The 24,013-nt window shown below is 36.4% G+C and overlaps 1 protein-coding gene across 1 annotated transcript in view; it reads right to left on the bottom strand.

Annotated features, from left to right (window-relative positions):
• Window positions 1–24,013, bottom strand: part of LOC150100509 (uncharacterized) — a 1,094,033-nt gene that overhangs the window by 279,476 nt on the left and 790,544 nt on the right. Inside the window, exon 29 of the mRNA XM_090402670.1 lies at window positions 60–245. Within this exon, the coding sequence (XP_090258796.1) occupies window positions 60–245 (186 nt within the window). The remainder of the gene's footprint in view (window positions 1–59; window positions 246–24,013) is intronic.

Here is a 24,013-nt window from a genome sequence, read left to right as displayed (position 1 = left end):
ATAAGTTAAATGAAATCAATGGATTAAGAACAAGATTAATAAGTGGCTTATATAATTACCTGGAGTTCCCATGTCTCCCATTATTCCTTTTATTCCTGGCCAACCAGGTGGACCTGTATAACCAGATGGTCCATAAAATCCTTTAGGTCCTGGTTCTGCATCAATAGAAAACCCAGGATCACCAGGTATTCCTTTAATTCCTGCCAATCCTGGAAAGCCTGGTCTTCCTGGTTCTCCTGGGAAACCTAGATAAAAAAAGAAAAAGAAAAAAATGGCGAGTGAAATATATATACCAAATTTTCATTTTCTTTAAAATGTATTTAACACAAAGAAATTTAAAAGAGCTTTCAGTTTTATATTTGGCATATTTAAAAAAAGAAATTAAAGTGAGATTTATTAGAAGTGTGCATACTTTTTCCTTAATTACAAGAAAACATTTTAGTCAATAAGTCTAAAATACATATAAAATCACACTGGAGTACATATGTTTTAAGACTGGAAGCAAATAATTAATTAAATAGTCTGGATAATATAGCCTGAAGGATATCAAAATACTGATTATGAAAAATAACAAGCAGTTTTGAAATGTCAATAGTGGACATGAGTTAGTAGTAACCCACATCTAGGAATGGAAACTAATTTTATAACTGAATTATGATAAAGAACAAATATTTTACTCTTGTATAGAATCCCACATATTTTTAATAAGGAAACATTATACAGTAACTGAATATGATTATGTGCAAACAATGCCTATTATTTAGATGGTGAAACATATATTGTTATTATTACTGTTAACATATACTGTTATTATTATTATAACAGCTGAGTTCAGCATAAGATCTCCATAATGTCAAGGATAGGACTCATTGAGGGACATGATAGATCACCCACAAGCTGTCAACCTTTCATATAATGAAAAATTTCATCAAACAATATCCTATAGCACTCTCTCTCATACATTTATAGCTTTCCATCATATCACCTCTTTTTCTTCTACCAGTCTCAAGTCCATATAATTTCAGCATAATCCTCATAATCTACATTCCATAATTATGATATTATCTCTGTCGCTCTTCTTTATAGCCTTTCCTTTACAGTTTCTTTATCCCATACCAAACTGCTCGCAGTAGTCTCCAGCTGAGTTCAATGATATCAAGGCTTTGTAAATAGGTAAAATGACTTCAATATCCTTACATGTCAATGTTCATTTCAACATTGCAATAATCCTCTGAGTTCTATTTGTAATTTTTGCTAACTCACCTTTGAAATTCAAACTTCCTATCTACCATAAATTTAAGATTTCTAATCTTATCAGTTTCTTTGAGCATAACACCACCAATAAAATATGTTAATGGACATCTTATCACACCAAAGTGCACAAAAGTTTACATATACTAACATTCAATTAATAGCCACTATCATTTGCCCTCACTTCCAGCCAATAAATATAAAACATCTATTGAATAACATGAAACTGAACAGCTAGGACTGGCTGACCATACCATTTTTACCAAGCAGAGTCTCTGGAAAAAGACACCTTTGTAAAAGCCAATTTCGTATGGAGCATCTTTACAAAGAAACTTGTGAAAGTTTGCTCTGCTGAACTAACATAATAGAACCACTGATCCATGTTTATCGCCTTTATGGTAGATAGTATTTTTTCAATCAGTCAGTCTTTCCTAACATTTGATTAAACATAATTATACTTTTTTTTTTCAAGGTTAGGAAAATATTACCATTTTTATTTTACAATTAACACGTTCGCTGCCAACTACGAGTATATTCGTAGTTGGTATATGTGCCTCACAAGCCAGCTATGAATATACTGGTACGACGCTTACCGCCGGCAACAAGATTACCCATACTGACCTTGAAGAAGTGAAAATGCTTGGCGTGTGGAGCTAGCAGCAAAACTGTGTATACTCATAGATGGTATATGTTCCCCACATGTCAGCTACAAATATATTCATATGACGCTTACCTCCGGCAACGAGATTACCCGTACTGACCTTGAAGAAGTGAAATTGCTTGGCATATGGGAACAAACTATGCCTGAGTAGTGTGGCAGCGAACATGTTAATCAATAAGATGACAATTTTTAGAATTTTCTGTTGTTGTCGTTTAATTCCTGAAGTCCATTTATGTACCAAAGATGGCTAAACATAGGCGAACATTTTACATTTAAACAATTTCTACATAAGTTATCAATCCTTGTCCATACATGCTATTGCCACTCAACTGGAGCATCCAAAATTAATGGGTGGATGTGATCAACAAATGGAAATATTCTGGCATCACTAGTGTAGGAAAACACCCAGGGCAGCCACCAAAAATGACTGACAAGGACAGGAGGGTGTTAAAAGGAGTGGCACAGATAAACCAACTACAATCGGTATAGACTGTCCGTGATGAGTTCCAGTAACACCACGGTGAGCACTAATACTGTGTGAAAAGAACTCCATTTACTGATTTCTGTGGAAGAGCAGTGGCACACAGCGAACTAGGCAGCTTGCCTGGTGCAAAGAGCATGTGAATTGGACAACTGACCAATTCACATTTCCAGTATGATGGCAGGGTGGATATGGAGGCAACCTGGTGAACACTTGTTACCACAGTGTGTTGTACCCACAGTAAAGTTTTTACCCACGTGCATTCAGCTGGTTTGGAGTGAGGCCATGGTTTTCTTTCTGTGGTTCCATGAAGGCAGCTCAGTACCTTGATTTTCTGGATAATAAGGTGCTGCCTACATTGTGGGTATTTTATGGAACAGACACATGTTACTATCAAGACGACAATGCCCCATGCCACAAAGCTGCAACTGTTATGGAATGGTATGAAGAGATGGATGTTAAATGGTCTACACAGAGTCCTGATCTCAACCTACCAAACACCTGTGGGACAAAATGGAGTGGCGATTGAAGCTCAGAGTAGCACTTCCTTGATCGATCTATCACTGAACTCAATGCTGCTTTGATGGAGGAATGGAGACAAATTCCACCTGATGTGCTGCACGTGGAAAATCTCCCTCAAAGGGTGCAGGAGGTGATAAAAGCCAAAGGTGGACATACCTGATATTAGGGTTCACTTGCTGGTATCAATTGTAAATTGCTAAAGTCTCAGGACAATTATTGGTAGATAGTGTTATATCACCAGTGCATGCGAACTAGTGAAGAAATATTTATGAGCAATGGCAAGTTGTATACCTCAAGTGAAAAAGAGAAACCAATTCAGTGTAAAGTGAATGACACATGACATCAAATGGGAACTGTATGTGAAGAAAGAGTTTATGGAAGATGCATGAGGAGAGGGATGGAGGTCAGATGCATGAATAACATAAGACTTATACCAAGAGAGTGATTAGCATGGTAAGGAAGGGAAAAGTTCAATATGAGAAGGGATTAGCCATAGGTCCAAGGAGAATCCAAAGGAATTCTTTCATTATGTGACCGGTAAGAGTAAAAATTACTGTGGAAGAATGGCACTGTTTGATGAAAATAGAATTAGAGTGACTGATGCAGAAGACATAACACAGCTGTTTAACAATCACTTTATTCAGGTATTTCAGCCTGGAAATGTAAATTTGTTACTAGAGGGATGGGGGAAATTTCAAGGTTTAGAAGTGAATGAAGAGAGTGTGTTTCAAATACCAATACTCTAGATGTCAATGGAAAAAGATAGGATATCAATATGTGTATTGAGAGAATGCGACAAAGAACTGACAGCTACATAGACTTGGCACTGCAATGAACACCTCGCTCTGGGAAGGCTACCCAAGGAGTGGAAGAAGGGCAAGTGCAGTTACATAAAGATGGCAGTAGAATGGAAGAATCCAAATAAAGACCAGTTTGTATTTCTTCAGCAGGTGTTAAGATTTTGGAGAAATTAGTGAGAGATTGTCTAGCATTGGATAGACAAGGGCAATATTACTTGTAAGGGGCAAGCATGGATTTGTTAAGGAGCACTCGTTTTTAGTAATACGACTGATTTTTTTAATAAAGTAACAAAAGTGGTTGATGAGGGAAAGGTAAATACTGTCTGTTTTTTTTGGGGGGGGGGGGATTTCACAAAGGAATGTCATTCACAAATGAATTTCACAAAGGAATCAGGAATGCTATTACTTCTGAATAAGTAACACGCAGACATAGCTGAAAATATTTAATTAAAATGGATTAATTACAAATACTTCGATTCATGTCAGTGTGCAAAACAGCTTGAAATAAAAAAAAAATTAAACAGCAATGAAGGTGTATTGAGAATGAAATCTCTCCTTATATGTTGTGAGACATCCAGGTAAAAAACAAATACTATTAGGATCAGTTGAAGAGTGTATATGTGCTTATATAAAGAAATAAATTTATACAATTAAACAGTAGTTCTTAATAATAATTTCTCAGATTTTTGGCGTAGGGAGTCCATCGTTCAGGTTAATATTTGGGTGATACTGAAGTACTTCAGACCTTTCTTTAAAGAGATGCTCATATTTATGAAAACATTTATGTAGTATTTTTGGCATTTCACAAAGGATTCTCGGCTAGTATTAGTAATCTGATATTCTGCAAAACCCGATTTGTCCTGTTTTTGGAGGAAATGTAGGATCGGTGTTTAAAAAGGCATATTGTGTATATATAAAAAGGTAGAAGGCAGCTAGAGGGCTACATGGTGCGTAGTGTTTTCAGAGAGCTTCCGAAAGCTAAGTATTATTTTGAGTGATAATTGGAATATTGGTTTAAATCTTAGCATAGTATTGTTTATTTTGGTAGTTTGTTGTGTGATTTTGGTGTGTATTCTGCCTTATTTAACTTAGTATTTTAAAGATAGGTTTGATAGAGTAGCACATGGTGCCAATGGGACAAAAAATAATGGCATCCAAAAATATGTCTTTGCTCAAAGACTTTAATGTAAGGGAGTTTGTCCGGTGTCGTGTGTGGGATGTATGCGAAAGAGGCTGGAATTTGGATGGACAATGATAGTGGTGGGAGACTGTGTAGAAAGTGCAAGGAAAGTGAGGAATAGAAGTATGTGTCAGGTTGTGAGATTGTTGTGGTAGAAGAAAGCCAGAATGTGAGTGACAATAGTGGCTTGATAGGAAACTGCGATGTTGTACACGATGGCAATGAGAGCGATGATCAAAGAGAGAGTGAAAGCAATTATACAGAGATAGAAAATGGTTTAATAATTAAACAAATCAGGAATTAATTGTAAGAGGTGAGATCACACGGTTATGCGGAGTAATACACAGTGCAAAGCGGCAGTTGGGGCGCCTGCAAAACTCTTTCCAGAGTGTTTCGGTTAACAAAAATAAGCAAGTGTTTGAAAAGAAAAATAAGCATAAGAGTAAGAGAGTTTCAGAAATGAAGGAAAGAGTGTTGAACCATGACTCGTTAGTAAGAGATGTGATAGATGAGAGTTTAACTAAATCGTACTTACTGGGTGAGAAATTTAAGGATGTAAGTGAGAGTATTAGAGTGCAAAAACAGAGGGTGAAAGAACTGATAGCTGTGGCGGGTATGAATGAATTGAAAGGAGATAAATTTTTTATGAGAGAGGACTTGAAAGTATTGTTAAAGGCAGTGAAAGAAAAGAGAGACAGAGTTAGGATGGTGAGTCTGTTGCCACGGTATGACAGAGAGGAGTTTAGAAGGAGGGCCATAATTGCAAATGACTTTATGCGCAGGTTATGCAAATGGTGTGGTGTGGAATTTGTGGACGTGTGGAATGAGTTTGATGGGCGAAAGGATTTGTACGAGAAGGATGGCCTGCATTTGAATGGATATGGTGTGCGGAGACTGGAAAAAGTGTTGCTGAATGAAGTGAAAATGGATGTGCAGAACCAGGGAAACTAGAACTATCAAGGAGGGGGGGGGGAGTGAATATGCAGACATCAGTGAGACAGTTGAGTGTAAGAATGTATATAATGTACCCGAGCCAGTACTAAGGACAAGAAAAATCAGAATGGAATAGTTAGAATAACTCATCAAGATAGGGATGGGACAAAGGGACCTCTGCATTTCATGTATACTAATGCCAGGAGCATTAGGAACAAGAAGGAAGAATTTTTGGCCTTGGTTGGCTTTTCCTGGCCACAGGTTATTGGCATTAGTGAAATATGGCTCACAGAAGATGATATAGTTAGTGGGATAGAATGTGTATGTTATAGTGTGTTTAGGAGGGACAGAGAGAATAAAATGGGTGGGGGGATGTTATTGATGATAGCTGATGAACTGCAGCCGAGGAGAATAGAAGTTGCATTGCAGGATAGTGAAAAGAGCTCATTTGAGGCTATTTGGTATGAGATTGAGACTGGCAGAACAAAATATACAGTTGGGTGCTGCTATAGACCAGGTGATGGAATAGATGATGGAGATAGTATGCATAGGCAAATAGACTCAATGAGTGGAGGACAGGTAATTATTATGGGGAATTTCAACTATGGTAACATTGACTGGAAGGAGGAGAGGACACAAGTGAGGAAGGAACTGGATTTTATTCAGTTAATAAGGGATAACTATCTGAGACAGCATGTAACAGAAAATACTAGGGGTTTGAGAGCGCCTGACCTGGTAATAGTATCTGAGAATTTGACTGTAATGAATATGACCATGTTGCCACCTATTGGTGAGAGTGATCATAAGGTCCTTGACCTGGGAGGTGGCTAAAGGTGTGGAATTTTCGATTAAGGCAGGGCATCTGTGGAATTACCATGCTGGCAAGTATGACATGCTTAGGAGATTGCTTGGTTCAGTGCCATTGCATGTAAAACTGCAAGGGCTGGATGTCGACAGAGCATGGGAAGTCGTGAAGGAGCATTTGCAGGAGGTTATGGCTGATTGTATACCTAGGGTCTGAATAGTAAAACAAGTAGGGGTTAAATGGATGAATAACACCATTAAGCTTGAGCTGCAAAAAAAGAAGCAACTGTGGAGGGAATTTAAAGAGAAAGGTGATCTGCAGGCACACGAACGGTATAAAGCACAGGCCAGAAGGGTAACAAGCATGGTAAGAAAAGCAAAAGCAGATTATGAAAGGAAACTACCTATGCAAGCTAAAGAGAATCCCAAACAGTTCTTTCAATATGCTGCAAGTAAAAGAAAAACTGTACACGGAAGAATGATTGTAAGGAATGCCGATGGCAAGGAAGTCACATTCGATATAGTGAAATTACTGAGTGAGCACTTTGCAAGAGTATATCATCCAGGTGGTGACATTGAAAGAATGAAGGAACCATTACTTTATATGGGAATTGTGGTGAATGAAGTGGAGGAGAATAGTCTATTACTGAACCTTAATGTGAATACATCTGTGGGATTGGATGGTATACTGGCACGGGTCTTAAGTGAAGCGCTAAAGAATTATCAGTGCTCTAGACCAGCACTTCCCAAACTGTGAGCCGCAGGCCCCCTTGGGGGATGTAGGTTTTGTTGAGGGGGGCCGTGAAACAATGAAAATAAATTTAAAATGTTTTAAGACTAAGTAGATTTTTTTATTTTAAAACAAACATATTTAACTTTTATTATTTTATTATTTCTTTTTGCTATTTTTTATATTTTAATGGAAAAATTCACACATTGGTGTTGGTTTACAAAATTTGCTTCCAGCGTATTTCGGCACTTAATGAATATTAGTAAATATTGCTTATAAATATTGTTTAATTTCAAAGCAGTGGTTAATTGTATTTACTTCGAATGCTCTCCAAGGAAGCTCCAAATCTTCCTGTCCCTTTCATCATGCGTTTGTAATCAGGGACTGTTGATATTGACTTTATATACATATCAAAATTCATTTTATATTATCACTGTCATCCGAGCTATTTTTCTGTTACCAATAAAAGTTTCGCATATACTTCACACATGGGGAAAAAAAAAAAGCTTAAACAAGTTCATGTGGGGAAATAGTAACTCTTGTTATAAGTAATTGGAAATAGTAACTCTTTTTATTGCCTCTGCAGGAGGGCGTGTTGTTTACCACTGCAAGTGGTAAACAACACGCCCTCCCGCAGAGGCAATAAAAACAAGTACTTTTATTATGCCATTGAATAAGGTATGAGGAGTCTGTGTAATATATTTCTCAACAAATAGTGCAGTTAGAGACAACTGGAATTAAAACACACTAATTAATGAATCACATGTCCCCTCATACAGAAACTATGCTGTATAGACTGAAACAAAACCATATGTTGCATGGGCAAACACAGTATCTAACTAAAAACTATTGTTATTAATTAGATGTGTGTGTGAGTTTGATTTCCCAAGGCAGCAATAAAATTCAACCGAACGTGATAAAATTCGTAAAAGTGTTAAAACTAAGTAATATATATATATAATGAATGTTATGACAGTTTCACATATGGAATTCGGTTGAAGAGACTTAGCATTTCAACTCAATTGTCAGCTATGCTTTTTCTTTCAGTTGCAGAATCTTTTGTTAATACCACACCAATCATATGCACGTTTTAATAACCTGCCTTTGCTGTCTGTTTCGAGTTAGGCTTAATTACCGTAAAGGGAGAAAAGTCACAAAAGAGAAAAATGTTTCTGGTCCGGAGATTCTCTTATTTAGGTAATATTCACTAATTTTTTAATTCACTAATTAAAAAATTAAACCCTGAGATGGATAAAAAAAAAATTCCTGCGAACAATCAGAAGAAGCAGAAACAGACTCAAAAAAAAAAAGGACAGTATTTCATATTTTATCAGAACAGCCCGCATTGTCTTCAGAACCAAACGGTAAGAGACAAAAAATGTAATATATGCATTTGATTTTTGCAATATTCTCTGTGTATGTTTTGTATTGAATATAAATACAATAAATATTATAATAATATATCTATCTCTTATGATTTTTTTTCGAGGGGGGCCGTGAAATATTTTAATTTTTGCAAAGGGGGCCCTGACATCTAGAAGTCTGGGAAGCACTGCTCTAGACCATGTTGTTTAATCTGAGTCTCGGGTCTGGTTTAGTCCTGAAGGTGTGGAAAGAGAGGAAAATAGTTCCACTGCATAAAAGAGGATACAAAACTACCGTTGCAAATTACCGACTGATCAGCATATCAGGAGTTGTTGTCAAGTCTTGGAGAAAGTAGTCAAGAGGAAAATACAGGAATCGATAAATGAAAATGGAAAACTGTATGGGGGACAGCATGGTTTTGTGAAGGGTAGATCATGCCTCAGTAACTTGCTCACATTTTATAACACAGTGACGGCTGAACTGGATAAGGGTAATGAGTTCACAGTAATTCTGCTGGACTTTGCTAAGGCCTTTGACATGATAACACATGGAATTCTAATCAGTAAACTGCAACATATGGGAATGAATAAAGGGTTGGCGAGATGGATGGGTGGGTGGTTGATGGAGAGATATTAGAGAGTAGTTTAATCAGGAGTAGAGTCCAAAAGATGGCCTGTGGCTAGTGGTGTGCCGCAGGGATCTGTTCTTGGACCACTGCTGTTTAATTTGTTCATTAACAATATATGGAAGGATCTAAGAGGAACGGTTCATTTGTTCGCTGATAATGCAAAGTTGGGTAGGGCAATAGTGAATGCAGAAGATGTCAAAATCTTCAAGATGATTTGGATAGATTGGAGGTCTGGGTTAAGGAGAATGGATGTCAATTTAATGTGACAAAATGTAAGGTTATGCATTTTTGGGTGAAAAGATTAGCAGCAGTATACCACATTGGTGGAACTGTACTCCAGGAGATTGATGAGGCCATGGACTTGGGAGTGTTGGTGGATAGGGAGATGAAGTTTAGAGGGGCACATTGCAAAAGTGGCTAAATCAGCTCATCAAATCACTTGGTTGCTGAAGAATACTTTGACAAGCAGAGATAAGCAAGTTATTGTTCCTCTGTACCGAGCCTCGATAAGACCTCATCTCGGCTACTGTGCCCAGATTTGGTCACTTAGGTTTCTTCTTGATGGGGAGGAGGTTGAGAGGATCCAGAGGCGTGTGACCAAGATGATAGCAGGTGTATGGAATGAACCTTATGAGAATAGGTTGAAGATTTGTGGATTGAAGAAATTGGTTGATAAGCGGAAAAGAGAAGATATGATTGAGACATTCAAATTGCTGAAGGGTTTATATAGGATTAATCGAGAGAATATTTTTGAGATCTACGGAAGCTGGGCAAGAGTGTGGTTAGTAAGGGTGTTAAAGCTCGGTTCTTTACTTTTAGAGTGGTAAATGAGTAGAATTACCTGGCAGAGTCTGTTGTGGATGCTATGACAGTGAATAAATTCAAGGCAAGGTATGATGGATACCGTGAGAATGTAAAATAGTTGTGTGGACATGATGTTTACAGCCTCCCTCGAAGAGTCTAAGGACTCCTTGCAGTAATAATAATAATATAGAAAGAGTCGCCTGTAGTAATAATAATAATATAGAAAGAGATCAGCCAGTTTATTCAAAGCAGAATAACTTGCAGTTTCATGGGACTGGATAGACTCCAGGTAGCAGTAGAGATGGAATTTTATCTGTTAGAGATGGTGTCAATGAGATAATTGAATTTATAGGCTTAAAAGTTGTGGAAATATTAAACTTCTCTAAGGCATAAGAAATGCATTCCAAAATGTCTTTAATATATAGGATGACAATTATGTGTGAGTTATCTCTTCTAACAGAGGGCTGGAAAAAAAAATGCTTGATAATCTTCTTTACTGTTTTGTGGCTGTAACTGTTGTGAAATGGCATTTCTTGAATTATAGAAATATCTTTGTGAAATAGATTAGATGAAGAACAGATATTATGAGCTCTGGAAAGAAGGCATTTAATAATGCCATATTTTTGAAAGGGATGATGTGCTAAAGTCAAATGGATATATCACCTTGAAAGGGAAGGTTTGTGAAAAACATGTTGAAAAGAGCCATCCATTTATCTTTTTATGAGAACATCAAAGAAAGATACAGTTCTATTTTAAAGTGTGAGCAAACAAAGTTTGCACCTGAAAATATCTTCAGGACTGAGGTAAGGTAGTACAACACCGGACAACTTGCAGCAAAAGTGGATCAAGCTCCCAACTCCTTGTCTCAGTATCTCCTTGTGGACATGTATACTGCTATGCATTAAGGGAAGGGCCACTACCCATACCGGTTTCGACCTTTATTGAGGTCTCATCAGTGGGAGCCAGGCCCAGAGTCGAGATACTAAGGCAGAAGTCATCCTTATCTATAGGAGTTGCCAAAAAGTGTGCCACCTTATTATTAAATTACTCTGGATAGTCTAACCAAGTGAAAAATAAACTTTCAAACATCTTTCTCTAAATCGAGAGTAATTTAATAATAAAGTGGCACACCTTTTGGCAACTCCTATAGGTAAAGATGACCTCTCCTATTGCTTTTGCCTTAGTATCTTCACACTGGGCCTGGCTCCCACTGACGAGACCTCAATAAAGGTTGAAACCAGTATGGGTAGTGGCCCTTCCCTTAATGCATAGCAGTATACATGTCCGCAAGGAGATGTGCTGTGCAATATGGGAGATACTGAGACAAGGAGTTGGGAGCTTGATCCACCTTTGCTGTGAGTTTCCCAGTGTTGTACTACCTTACCTCAGTCCTGAAGATATTTTCAGGTGCTTTGTTTGCTCACACTTGGATAAAGGATTAAACTAAATTTATTATAGTCTAACCAAGTGAAAAATAAACTTTCACATACGGTTCTATTTGATTAAAATTCCACAGTGAAATAATAATTCTAATCTTTAAAGGTACCAGTGGTATAACTATAAACAAATTACACAATAACCATTGTAATTACCTTTTTTACATTGAATATGTGAAACCTCAAAAGTCTGGCCTGGCAGAGCACAGCATTAACATTAAACTCAGTATCCAGTGGAATGAAGCTCGTCTTCTTCATAGAAGTTTTAAATATGAATGCCTTTTCAAAGCAAGTTGTGAAGCTCTCATACATCAGCCTAATCTGAATTGGAATGATTGTCTGTCCCTCCGAAGTTTGGGAGATTCTCATTTTACATAAACACCAAAAACACTTTTAATATTATTTATTAATATATTCATTTCTGACTCACCTCAACCATTTGTAATTGATAAACCACTTGTAGGTACCTTTTATTTCAGTTCTTTGATTTTCTTTTTTTTTTTATACACACTGATGATGTACTGTTATTCTCAGTATGAAATATCTGTACATTCATTAAAGTTAATTACTGTAGTTATCAGGCAATTTCTTATTTATTGTTTTTAGTGAAATAATATCATTATTTCACTGAAATTCAGAAATAATATAATTTTTTGTTACCCTTTGCACCCTTTTCCAAGATTAATTTTCCCTTTTGAATTCCAGTGACCAAATCTAAGAAAATTAATCCAGATGTGGTCTAATCTGTGCTTTAGACAATGGAATCACCATTCTTCTAACTCTGCTGGTCAGCATCCTTCTCAGTATTGTAGCAATTCTGGCAGGTGAGATGACCTTCAACACCTTTGATTCAGTGATGAAGGTTATTAGTTTTTTGTTAGAAGATTCTAGTTGTTCACATGAATTATTCCACACAGCAAAGACATCATCCATATAGTGAAGCCATAATGAAGGTTTGGGATTAATCATTAAAATTTTCTCTTCTTGTTGTTCTTAATAGAAGTCAGCATAAATTGGAAATACTGGACAGCCAATTTGTCCAGAGATGGGTAATATATGTGAGCAGATCTCCTGTTGATCAGCAGCAACGGAATCCATATTGGCAGTTGTTTATTAGATTGGTAGCTTCAAAGTAGCGTAGGAGTTGGAAAATTATGATTTTTTCCATTACTTTAGACGGGACTGAGGTGAGAGATAGAGCAGTAGTTGGAAGGCACTGACTTGTCTCCCTTCTTGGGAGACAAGTCAGTATCTTGTTGAATATAGGCCAATTTCCAGGCTGTGGAATAGATACCAGTGGAGTAAGACGTATATATAAGCAACATAGAACAGGAGACAGTTGTGATGTGCAAACCTTTAGGGAAATTGGAGGAATGCCATCAGGGCCAGGAGACTTTTGTGTTTGATTTGGTCAGTATTCTACTGATCTCTTTCTGGCAAAAGGATATAGTGGGCATTCTATGTTGGACATCTGGAATGGTTGGGGGAACATTTGCCATTGTCAAGTATGTATGCACTGGAAGCAAAGTGTGAAACCAGGAGATTGGCCTTTACTGCAGATGATGATGCAATCTTTCTAGCCATCTGGGTATGATAGAGATTGGAATAGTGTTGGGAAGAAGTTACAACTGATTGCTCTGGCGAGGGACCAAGAGGCTCGGTTATCATTTGGACAGGTTACTAATTTCCTGCTTTTTGCTCTTTCAAACTCTGTTTTGGAAGCACTGATTGTTTTTTTTTTTGCATAAGTCAAAAAGGAGGATGGGTTCGTATAATGGTATGTTTGGTTTCTCATTTGTCAGCCTTGGTGCATCTTTTGGAAAAGAAAACCAGGGTTTAGTTAGGAAATGGCAGATCAGAGTACTGTGGGGAATATATGACTCCATGCCAGTGAGGATTACTTTGGTTATGAGTTCAGTACATGCGTTTGGGTTGGAATGTCGGAAGCAATAGTCTAACCATGGGAATGAAGCATAAAATTGCAGAGGCTGCCCCACTTGACACTGTTATAATGCCAAACTACTCTTGTATAGGAGTGGCTGTGTAAGCGTTGTTGATGAGGGAGGAGACGAGCACTAGGTTGTCATCAGAATTGCCTAACGGGCCCTCTACATTCACTGTGTATTTGGAAGGGTCATTGCTCAGGAAGAGGTCTAAGGTATTCGGAGAGTGGTTCGGGTTGTCAGGTATTCTGGTTGGCATCTGAAGTAGTTGTGTAAGGTCATTAGTGATGATGAATGTTTCAGCATCTCTGCCTGCAAGATCTGTGCAGCTGGAGGAGGAAAGCCAGTTGGTGTTGTGGACATTAAAATCTCTTAAGAGGATGACTTTGCTATTGGGAAAGTGGGACTGGAGAAAGTCAATTTTTAAGGAGAGGAAATTAAAGAGCTCAGAGTGGTTGGTTGCATTAGGGGAGTGATAGAGACAGCATATGAAACTGACTGAGTTGGGTAGGGATATTTTCATTCAAAGAAGGTCAAAGTTGGACAATTCTAGGTTGGATGCTCTCTGGCAAGGTATGTTAGAGCAGATGTATGCACAGACACCACTATTGGGTCACAAGGAATTAAAGAGTGTTAGTTTTGAATGTTTTGATGAATAGTGCTGGAGAGAGGCAAGAATTGAGTTTCTGCCAGAAAGAGTAGGTGGGGTTTGGTAGACTGCAGGTGGTAGTGGACATAATTCAGGTTGGAGTTTAGGCCATGGAGGTTGGTGAAGTGAATTTGTAGGGTTTTGTGAGTCATGTTTGACTGCAGGGTCTTGCACGTTTCCTATGCAGTGCCTGCATACTGGTCACCATGGTGGCTACTAGTGGCATAACTTGGTTTTTGCACCAAAAATGAACTCTTCCCATGCCGGGAATCTAACCTGGGCTTCCTGGGTGAGAACAGGTATCCAACCTTTTGTTACCAACAGGTTTCATCCCTTGGAGGCCAGCTTGCAGAAACTGTTTTAGTGCTGTATCTGAAATGAGGAAGTATTTGCTACCTAATTCAGTAATGTGGTATGAGATGGTTTGAGGCTATTAGGTGTGACAGTGAAATAATTTACATATCCAGAACTAAAAGTGAAAAAAGAAAATGGAAGCTCAATAGTCAGCACCATTGGAAGATGAGCTGTGACAAAAATAAGAGATCAAGCATTGGAATCAGTTAGGACACATCTGTCACATTGTTTATATAGAAGATTAATAGATCAAGAGAAGAACATGGAGGAATGGTGAATTTAGCAAGCACTGCTTAAATTCATCATATGCAATGGAAAAAGAGGTTACTATAGAGCATAGGTTTCCAAACTTTTTCGGGCCACCGCCCACTTTGCAAGACATATATTTTGTAACGCGACCCCCCCCCCATTATAACAGTTTTCTGCGTTCAAGGTGTTTGATATTTTTGACGTAAATAGCAACTAATGATACATTACTGCTTATGCCGTTAAATTTTTAAAAAGAAGTGGCCAATATGTGCTTCATCTTGAACAGAGTTATTGCTATACTGATTTTGGTGAAACGTAGTCCATATGTAAAGATTGTAAAATGTATGCTCGAATAACATTATGCACAGTTTCATACAATGGTTTAAATATGAAAATGTGGAATACAATTAACAGATTGCATTGTATTAGCAAGAATCTTATTGTAATAATTAAAACACCATTAAATATATTACAAAATTGTTTATTTCTAACTTATAAAGTAAAAATACAAAGCAAAAATAACAAATTAATGTAAAGTTTCATACAATGGTTTAAATATGAAAATTCGGAATACATATTAAGAGATTGCATTACATTAGTAAGAATCTTATTGTAATAATTAAAACACCATCAAATTTATTAGATGGTTTATTTCGAACTTGCAAAGTAAAAATACAAAGAAAAAATAACAAATTAATGTGAAGGATGAGCCTTGTACATTTTTAAAAGTTTGTTAATATCGGGTTCAACTTTCATTAAAAACAGTCGTATATCGCCACGCTCAGTTATATGCAATCAGTTTCTTTTTTTAGATAGTAAATTCACTACAGCACACACTCAGCCAAATAAGATGGAAATGCAATTAAAAATTTCTACACTATTTCCCATGATCCAGGGTACAGTGTCGGTATTGATTTTTGAAGTCAGAACTTTTGGTATCCAGTTTTGAATTTTATTTTTAGTTCTTCATTTGTTGTAAGTTCTATGAGTTCCACTTCTAAATTTGATGATCCTGCTGTGCTTACATATGAGAAAGGATCTAGAACCCAATTTGGTATATTCATGTTTAGAATATCCTTGAATCGCTCATTGAAATTAGCATGGAGAACCTCCAAGTGTTGGCAGTATGTAAGTAAATCTTCCTTTTTGAGAGACACTGCTGATAAATTTGAAAAGTGGCTATATTCCCCTCAGCCCATATTCCGCTTGAACAGAAGAAGTTTCCTTACAAAAGCGGCAATAACGTTTTTTTGTTTTAATTCAATTCATCACCTTGTAGTTGTAGATTGATTTCATTAAATATTTTATAGAGGTCTATCAAATAAGTGGTGTCATTTTTGTAATCAGGTTGGCCCGCAATCCATCATTTCTGTTTTCTAGGAACTCTAGTACTGAATCAAACAAATTGTAAAATCGATTCAGGCAAATACCTTTTGAAAGCCAGCAAACTTCTATGTGAGTCAGTAAACGATTGAAATCTTCATAGTTTTCACTACAAAGTTGGCTAAACAATCTGTCACTGAATGAATTGCTTCTAATCTTGTTGACTACGCTAATAATGTAATGGAGTGACATGTGCAGGCGTTCACTTAAATTTTTCGCAACCAAATGTTGACGATGAAGAACACAATGTATAGTGAGTACATTTTGTACTGCTTGTTTCAAATGTGCTATGAAACCCTTGTGCCACCCTGTCATTGCTGGAGCACCATCAGTAGCAGCAGACAAAATATTATGAATAGGAATGTCTTTCTCTTGAAAAAACTTATTCATGATATTAAACATAGATTCTTCCTTTGTATCTGCTTCCAAGTTTTTAGCAAATAATAATTCTTGACAAACTTTTTCTTCTTTTATGAATCATACGTACGATAAGTGGAAAATTTAACATGTCTTCAAATAATCGCACAATGATTTTTTAACGTCTTCAGCTATTTCATTGACCGGCAAGATTAATTCCTCACCAATTGTGTATGGTTTTCCCGCTTTTGCGATTAATAATGAAATATTATATGAAGCTTGTAATCCGTCGTCTTGTTTAGTGGACGACGTAAAAAGTTTTGATATAGTTAGATGTTTAAAATATTTTTCTTCTTGAAAATAGGACAAATCTGTATCCTTTTTTGTCAGCATGCATTTTAGTCAAATGCTCTTGTAGCCTACAAGACTTCATTGCTTCATTTGAAAACTTTTTGACAAATCAAGCACATGGGTAATAATTGGTTTGCAGGAGACCGAATAAAACCATATTTCAAATACTCAATACTGTACTGTCGACATTTCTTCTTATGTTCAGACATAATGAAGTAATAAAATTTGCAAAAATATTCACAAAATAAAAGATTTAATTTACACTTTGTATGACTCCACTTATCTATCACACTTTCGAATGATGATTGTTGGCAAAGCATACAAAAAATAATGAAACTTATTCCTAAACCACTGGTATTTATAGATTTGAAATCTAGCCCGAATCGACTTGCATGCATTGACTTGTTTGATATACCATCGTACTCGTGCTTTGAACAAGTCATTGCAAGCACCCATATTCCTGTCAAAACATGCTGAATTGAGTGAATTACCTATGTAATAGTTGACCGACATACTACTAGTTAAGACTCGTCTGCTGCATGGATAGACTAAAGCCTGTATGGCATGATCAATTTTTACAATAGCAAAAAATGAATAAATTTTTTAAGTATATAAAAAATAGAAGTTAAAATTTCCTGTATGACACATTCAATTTTTTATTTTGCATGCAAGTGCATTTTGTTTGTCTGACCACGACATTGTCCGAATAATTATAAATAATAATTAATAAATAAAATAATTACACAAGATATAAACAACAAATCTACAAAACATAACCACAGAAAACAGTATAATAAGTTTTGAATAATATTTGCTTTGTTTTTTCCCTCTAGTTAGCAATATAAGTTAGTACTAACTAAGCTAACTAAAATTTACGATTTTATTTCTTTCTTGCCATTATTATTTTTACTCGTAATATTAAATTATATAAAATTGGGTTTATTTTTGTACAAATCAATTAGAAAAGTGGTTTTATATATTTTATATATATTTTGAAATGAAATATAATGAATATATTTGCTACTGTAAACATAACCTATTATACACACACATATTTACATGCTCTATTTTCTCATTGACATAGAAAATTGACATCTATTTCTATCTGACATGGTAAATTTTCAAATGATTAAATAATTGAAATAGAAAATTGATAAAAAAATTGATCATGTAAGATGGGCATAAGATGAATTAAAATGCAATATTTAAATTTTAAATGATTATCTAATTGCAAAATCACAAAAAAATTAATTTTTAAATATATATTATTAATTTCTTCTATAAAGAACCACCGACCCCTAGACCGCCTGAACACCCCCCAAATGCTTCCGATCCCACTATAGACACCCCCCCCCCAGAAGGCTTCAGTGCCCACTGGGGCACTGAAGTTCCCAAAGTGGGCGATACCGCCTACTTTGGGAACCTATGCTATAGAGGATGCATAAGATAGGGAGCAATGAAGAATATAAAATGCAGAAGAGAAAAGTGAGAAATATGGTAAACAAAGAAAAACAAAGTTTAGTATGGGAGGAGACTGGCAACTAGGCTGAAGGCAATACAAGGATTTTAGCTACATAGTGAGAAAGAGATTGTTTAATGGCGATGCTGTGATGGTGGCCAAGTTTCCACTGTTACCAACATCATTCTTCCATAATCATTCTTTTGTAGTAGACTTATTTAATGAGCTATTTACTAGTGAATTTGAAACTGGCAAAAGTGATGTGTAATGGCCAGGAGACAGAAATCCAAGAGAAAGAAACATAAATGAAATGCAAGTGTATGAGATATTGAGTATACTGTTATTAAGACTATTAGAATGAAAGATACTTGGAGCAGAGCTACTGCAACCAAGTGAGTCCCCAGGTAGCAATAGGGGAATGGCCATCAGAAATGGTGGTTGGCTGCGAATACCCAATAAGCAGTCCTGAACAAAATCGGGCATGTTGAGAGGCCCTAAGATGGTGGTCCCATCACCAGATTGTGGATGGTTGGTAACCAGCCTAGCTGAAAAATTCTTATACAAGTTGCAAGGGAATAAAAACTGGACAGCCCAAACAGATAATGAAAGAGAATTGGAAAAAAAGGGTTACGAACTGGATACAGATCAGATCAGTAAACATAATCACAAGATCGAAGAAATACAAAAAGCGCTAACAGAAATTAAAATAGAAATAGCAGTAATTTCGGAAACAAAGAAAAAATAAAAAGACTCTACAGAACTTCAGGGCTACAGTTTAATATACAGTGGAGCATTCAACGAAAATCAAGCAGCTGCAGGTATAGCCATCATGATCAGCAAAAAATGGAAAGACAAATTGAATCATATAACTGGATCTCTGAAAGAATAATAATGGCTAGACTTAAATAAATAATAAATTTATTACAATCCTAGGAATATATACACCCAAAGAAGTGCAGAAGAATTCTATAAAACCCTGCACAATGTAATTCATAATGCAAATAAACAAGATTACTTAATCCTTTCTTTCACACTTACACAGTGATCAGAATGCATTATGGAAAATTATGGAGACAACTACCGTGTTAGAGCAAAACTTTAGTTAATATAAACCAAAATGAACACTCGACGTTTCGCCCTTCATATCAAATCATCATCTGGAGCACACATATATACAGAGAAACAAGCTGCACTACAATCTACATGGTTTGCTAAAATTACTGACCAAGAGTTACAACAATTATTGGCCTGACTTCTGGTGAAAAAAGAAAAAAAAAAAAAAACTTTACTACATCAAAGCTAGAGTTGTATTATTATTATTACCTATTAAGTTACAAAATTAAATTGGGCTGGAGAACAACATGTTTATATATATATATAAAACTGTGTGATCATACATATAAATTTCAACCAATTGGTATGGAATAGTTTCCAATAAAAGCTGAAAATTGCTTAAAGTCCTAAAGTATTCTAGATACTAAGTAGGCTGATACGTGCCATCCAAATTCTTGGAATTTTTATGTCACCATTATTGTTGAGATTAGGGTGGTTAATCAGAATTTCACATGCTTCTTTAAATTTTCTTTCATACCAGGTTTTTGTATGATGTAAAGAGCAGGTACTTTTCCAATCAATTCAGTGTAAGGTGTTTGAGAGCATGATCTGAGAGCCCTGCTTCACCAAAATTGTTATATTTAATTTGTCTTTTGTGTTCTTTTTTTTTTTTTTTACATATAGGGATTGTATGTCCAGTTTCACGAATATAAGGTAAATTACAGGTGCAGTAGATGCAATAAACTCTAGGATGTGCCAATGGGAGGAGAGGATCCTTAGAGGAGTTGAATATGTTTTTTAATTTTATAGGTGGTTTAAAAGTGGCATTGAGATCAATATGGTATAGGATTCTACCGATTTTTTCTGATAACTCTTTAATGTATGGGATGGCTATGGTTTTAGTGCAATCTATATTCTTTTTTGATGAAGTTTTATGAAGAACTTTATTAATAGTATTTTTGTTATAGTCATTATTTATAAATGTGTTGCTAATAATCTTTAATTCTTGTTTAAGAGCTTGTTGATTAGAGCAAATTGTTATAGCTCTGTTTTTAAGGGAGTGAATGACTCCAAATTTTTGCAATGGGTGGTGATATGAGTTAGCATGTATATGTTGGGCAGTATGTGTTGGTTTGTGGTAAACCATTTAGGATTGACTCCTGAGGGAAGACATGTGAATCAGTGTATCCAGGAATGGGTGCGAGTTCTGATTTTCAATTTTGATAGTAAATTCATGTTGTTCGTTCATGTTGTTTGTTCAGGTGGTTAAGGACTGTAATGTAGGAGGTTTAATGGATTTTTTACAACACTCAGAAAGGATTAAAAAAGAATTTAATACTTCCTATATTTCATCCTAGTCACTAGGACATCTATGGGGATTACAAAAATAACTAATGTAACATAACACAAATATCACACAATACTAAGCCCAACCACGTGGGTGACACTAAAATCCTATCTAGGTGGAGCGCCCTCTAAGGGTGGTTGTAAGTGGCCTGGAATATAAAGTAGGTCTGGTGATGAGCGTTTCCCAAATTTTCAGAAGCTTAATGCAACCGTATTTATTAAGATCTGGTTGATTTCTAAGAGCTGCTGATGCTTCTAAGAATAGTCTCTCTTTCTTGAATTTGCTGTGATGATGGAGCATGGTGGTTTTCTTCCATGATACCCTGTGGGTGGTGTCCAAGACATGATCAGCCAAGCCTGAATGACCATAGTTGTGTTTACAGATGTAAGACTTGTGTTCTTCTAAGCGGATGGATGCCGATCTGCCTGTCTGTCCGAAGTATGCCAGCTTACAGGAACAGGGTACTTTGTAAACTCCAGGCAGAGAGAGAGGAGGGAGCTGATCTTTTGTAGAATGGATAAGGGTAGCAAGTTTGCGGTGGGGTTTATATGCTGTGTGTAGGTTGTACTTTTTTAGAATCTTGGCTATTTTTTTGGATGTGCCACGGATGTAGGGTATGGTGATGGCATTTTTAAATTCTTGTTGACGAGAAGGACTGGGAATGGGAGAGGAACTAATTATTTTTTTGATACTGTGATCGCTGTAGCCATTGGAGAGGAAAGTGTTGTGTATGTAGTTAAGCTCAGTAGCAAGGGCGGTTCCACTGGAACAAAGATTGTGGGCTCTCTTGGTAAGAGTTTTAATAATGCCATATTGTTGAGAGGGGTGGTGGTGTGAGAGTTTGTGAATGTATCTGCCTGTGTGTGTGGGTTTTCTGTATACAGTGAAGGCAAATGTATCATTAGGCAGTTGTGTGACTAAAGTGTCTAGGAAGGGTAAACAATTGTTCTTTTCCTTTTCCATAGTAAACTGGATTCTTGGATGTAGGCTATTGAGATGACTGAGGAAGGAGTCTAACGTGTCTGGGCCATGAGGCCAAATAGAGAACACATCATCTACATATCTTAGCCAGATAGAAGGTTTGAGTGGGGCTGAGTCTATGGCTTGTTTTTCAAAATCTTCCATATAGAAATTGGCAAGGGGGGGGGGAACCCATGGCAGTTCCCTCTATCTGCTTGTAGATTTTGTTCTTCCAAGAATAACAATAATATAACAACCTGATTAAAGACAAACCGCAACCACAAATTCATCTGCTCCAGACAGTAGTAAACCTCTCTTCCAAAAGGCTCAATGACGATGACATCAGCGCACTTAGCCTTGGCCATAATAAAATGTAGAAGGGCATAATTTTGTCATTGCTCTGAATAAAGTACCCATAATAGACTTTTTTCACAGTATAGACAGAAGTATTCGATCCTTCCCCCAAAAACAGCTAACAGAACAAGATTCGAGTGTGCAAAAATTCTTTTTAACGCCAAGCCTCCGCGGCCGAATCTATCATATGCTGGACAAAAAGCACTGAAATCGCTAAAAAATAACAAGAACCTAATTATTACGAAAGCTGACAAAGGGAAGGCTGTAGTCATCCAAGACAGTAGAGAATACGAGAGAAAAATATCACTGTTACTATGCGACTATTCACTTATAGGCTCCTCACTTCACATCCTACCGGTAGTCAAATAAAAAAGCTTTAATGCCCTTATAGAAAAAATATCGATATGGAATGAAGATAAAAAGAAAACACTAAAGACCTCCTTCGGGCGCTCACCGAGATTATATGGTCTTCCAAAAGTGCATAAGCCAGGAATTCCATTAAGACCGGTTGTAGACTGTACAGGTTGTCCCACTTACAAAATATCAAAATTTCTGTCAAATTTACTCACTTCTTCAGCTAGTACATATATAAAAAATTCTGTGGACTTCAGAAATAAAATTTCCGATCTGCATCTAGATGATTTGGAGATTATGATTAGTCTAGATGTTATTTCGCTATTTACGAACGTTCCGTTGTCGGACAGCATAGAATTACTACACCAAGAATTTCCTCCAGACATTGTCAAATTGTTTGAATTTGTAATAAAGTCCGGTTATTTTTCCTTCAAAAACCAGTTATATCAACAAATCGAAGGGACAGCAATGGGTAATCCAATATCTCCTGCTATTGCCAACTACTTCATGGAGCATTTCAAACAGCGTATCCTTGACAACATTACACCCAGACCTAACATTTGGTTCAGATATGTGGACGACATTTTTGCCATATGAAAGGGCACCTCAGAAGAACTACAACAGTTTCTCTCAAAAATTAATGCACTTCATCCAAGGATCCAGTTCATCCTAGAAGTAAAAGTTGTAGCTTAAATTATTACTTAAATGTACAGGGTTGAGGATGATTTCTCTAGATTCTACAATTTTTCTCTCCAATTTGTCATGGCAACGGAAAATGTCTATCCCAAAGGATTGTATGCCTATGGTTTTGATCATCAGAATCGGCCGAAAAGAGGATATGGCTGGATAAAGCACTGGCACGTGTTCTCTTGTAAGTGATGTCCCGCCTGTGCTCCTCAATATGCAATTCAATAGACTTATCCGTCTGTCCAAAGAAAGGAATGTCGCAGTCACACCATATCTTGTATACACTGGGATATTTTGGGTTGTGATGGCTAGGCTTTGGACAGCTCACTTGTGTTAAATTGTGAATGAAGATATTTGTAATACTTCCTTCATATTTAACATAATCTACCATATCTTAAGCAAGACTGGTAAATATTATTTGTTGTTAATCTCTTGCTTGTAATATATTATTAATATAATTGCTTTGAGTTTGTTTATTATTATTTAACTATATAATTTTAGAATATATCATAATGAAAAGGCTCTGTATTAAATCACATTTATTTTATTACTTTATTTCTATAATAATATTGTAAGAAACTGTATATATGTAAGTTTAATGTAACCTACGTGAACTATGATATTTTTTTATTTATGATTACTGAAAGTGAAAGTAAATTGAAGCAATTCTTCTGAATAAATTTGATTGACTGTTTTCAAGGAAACGGAGTTAATTTTAGATAGCATGTGGTGGAGCATGAGCTACAGTATTTGAAGGGAGAAGGAGTTGATATGGGCTGAACTGGCTAGAACCAGATTTTCACGGGAAGAATGAAGGTATTGAATGGGAAAACTAAAGAAAAACGGGAAAGCATTCAGGACAGAACAGAGTAAAGTAACGGGTGGCTGCAAAGGGATTTGGATGTGCTGTAAATAGT

The sequence above is a fragment of the Typopeltis vanoorti genome, chromosome 13 (assembly GCF_054136105.1).
Source record: "Typopeltis vanoorti isolate ZY-2024b chromosome 13, IOZ_Tvanoo_1.0, whole genome shotgun sequence".
Taxonomy (NCBI): Eukaryota; Metazoa; Arthropoda; class Arachnida; order Uropygi; family Thelyphonidae; genus Typopeltis; species Typopeltis vanoorti.
Note: the sequence above shows the minus strand (reverse complement) of the source record. Positions and strands in the feature narration are given on the sequence as shown.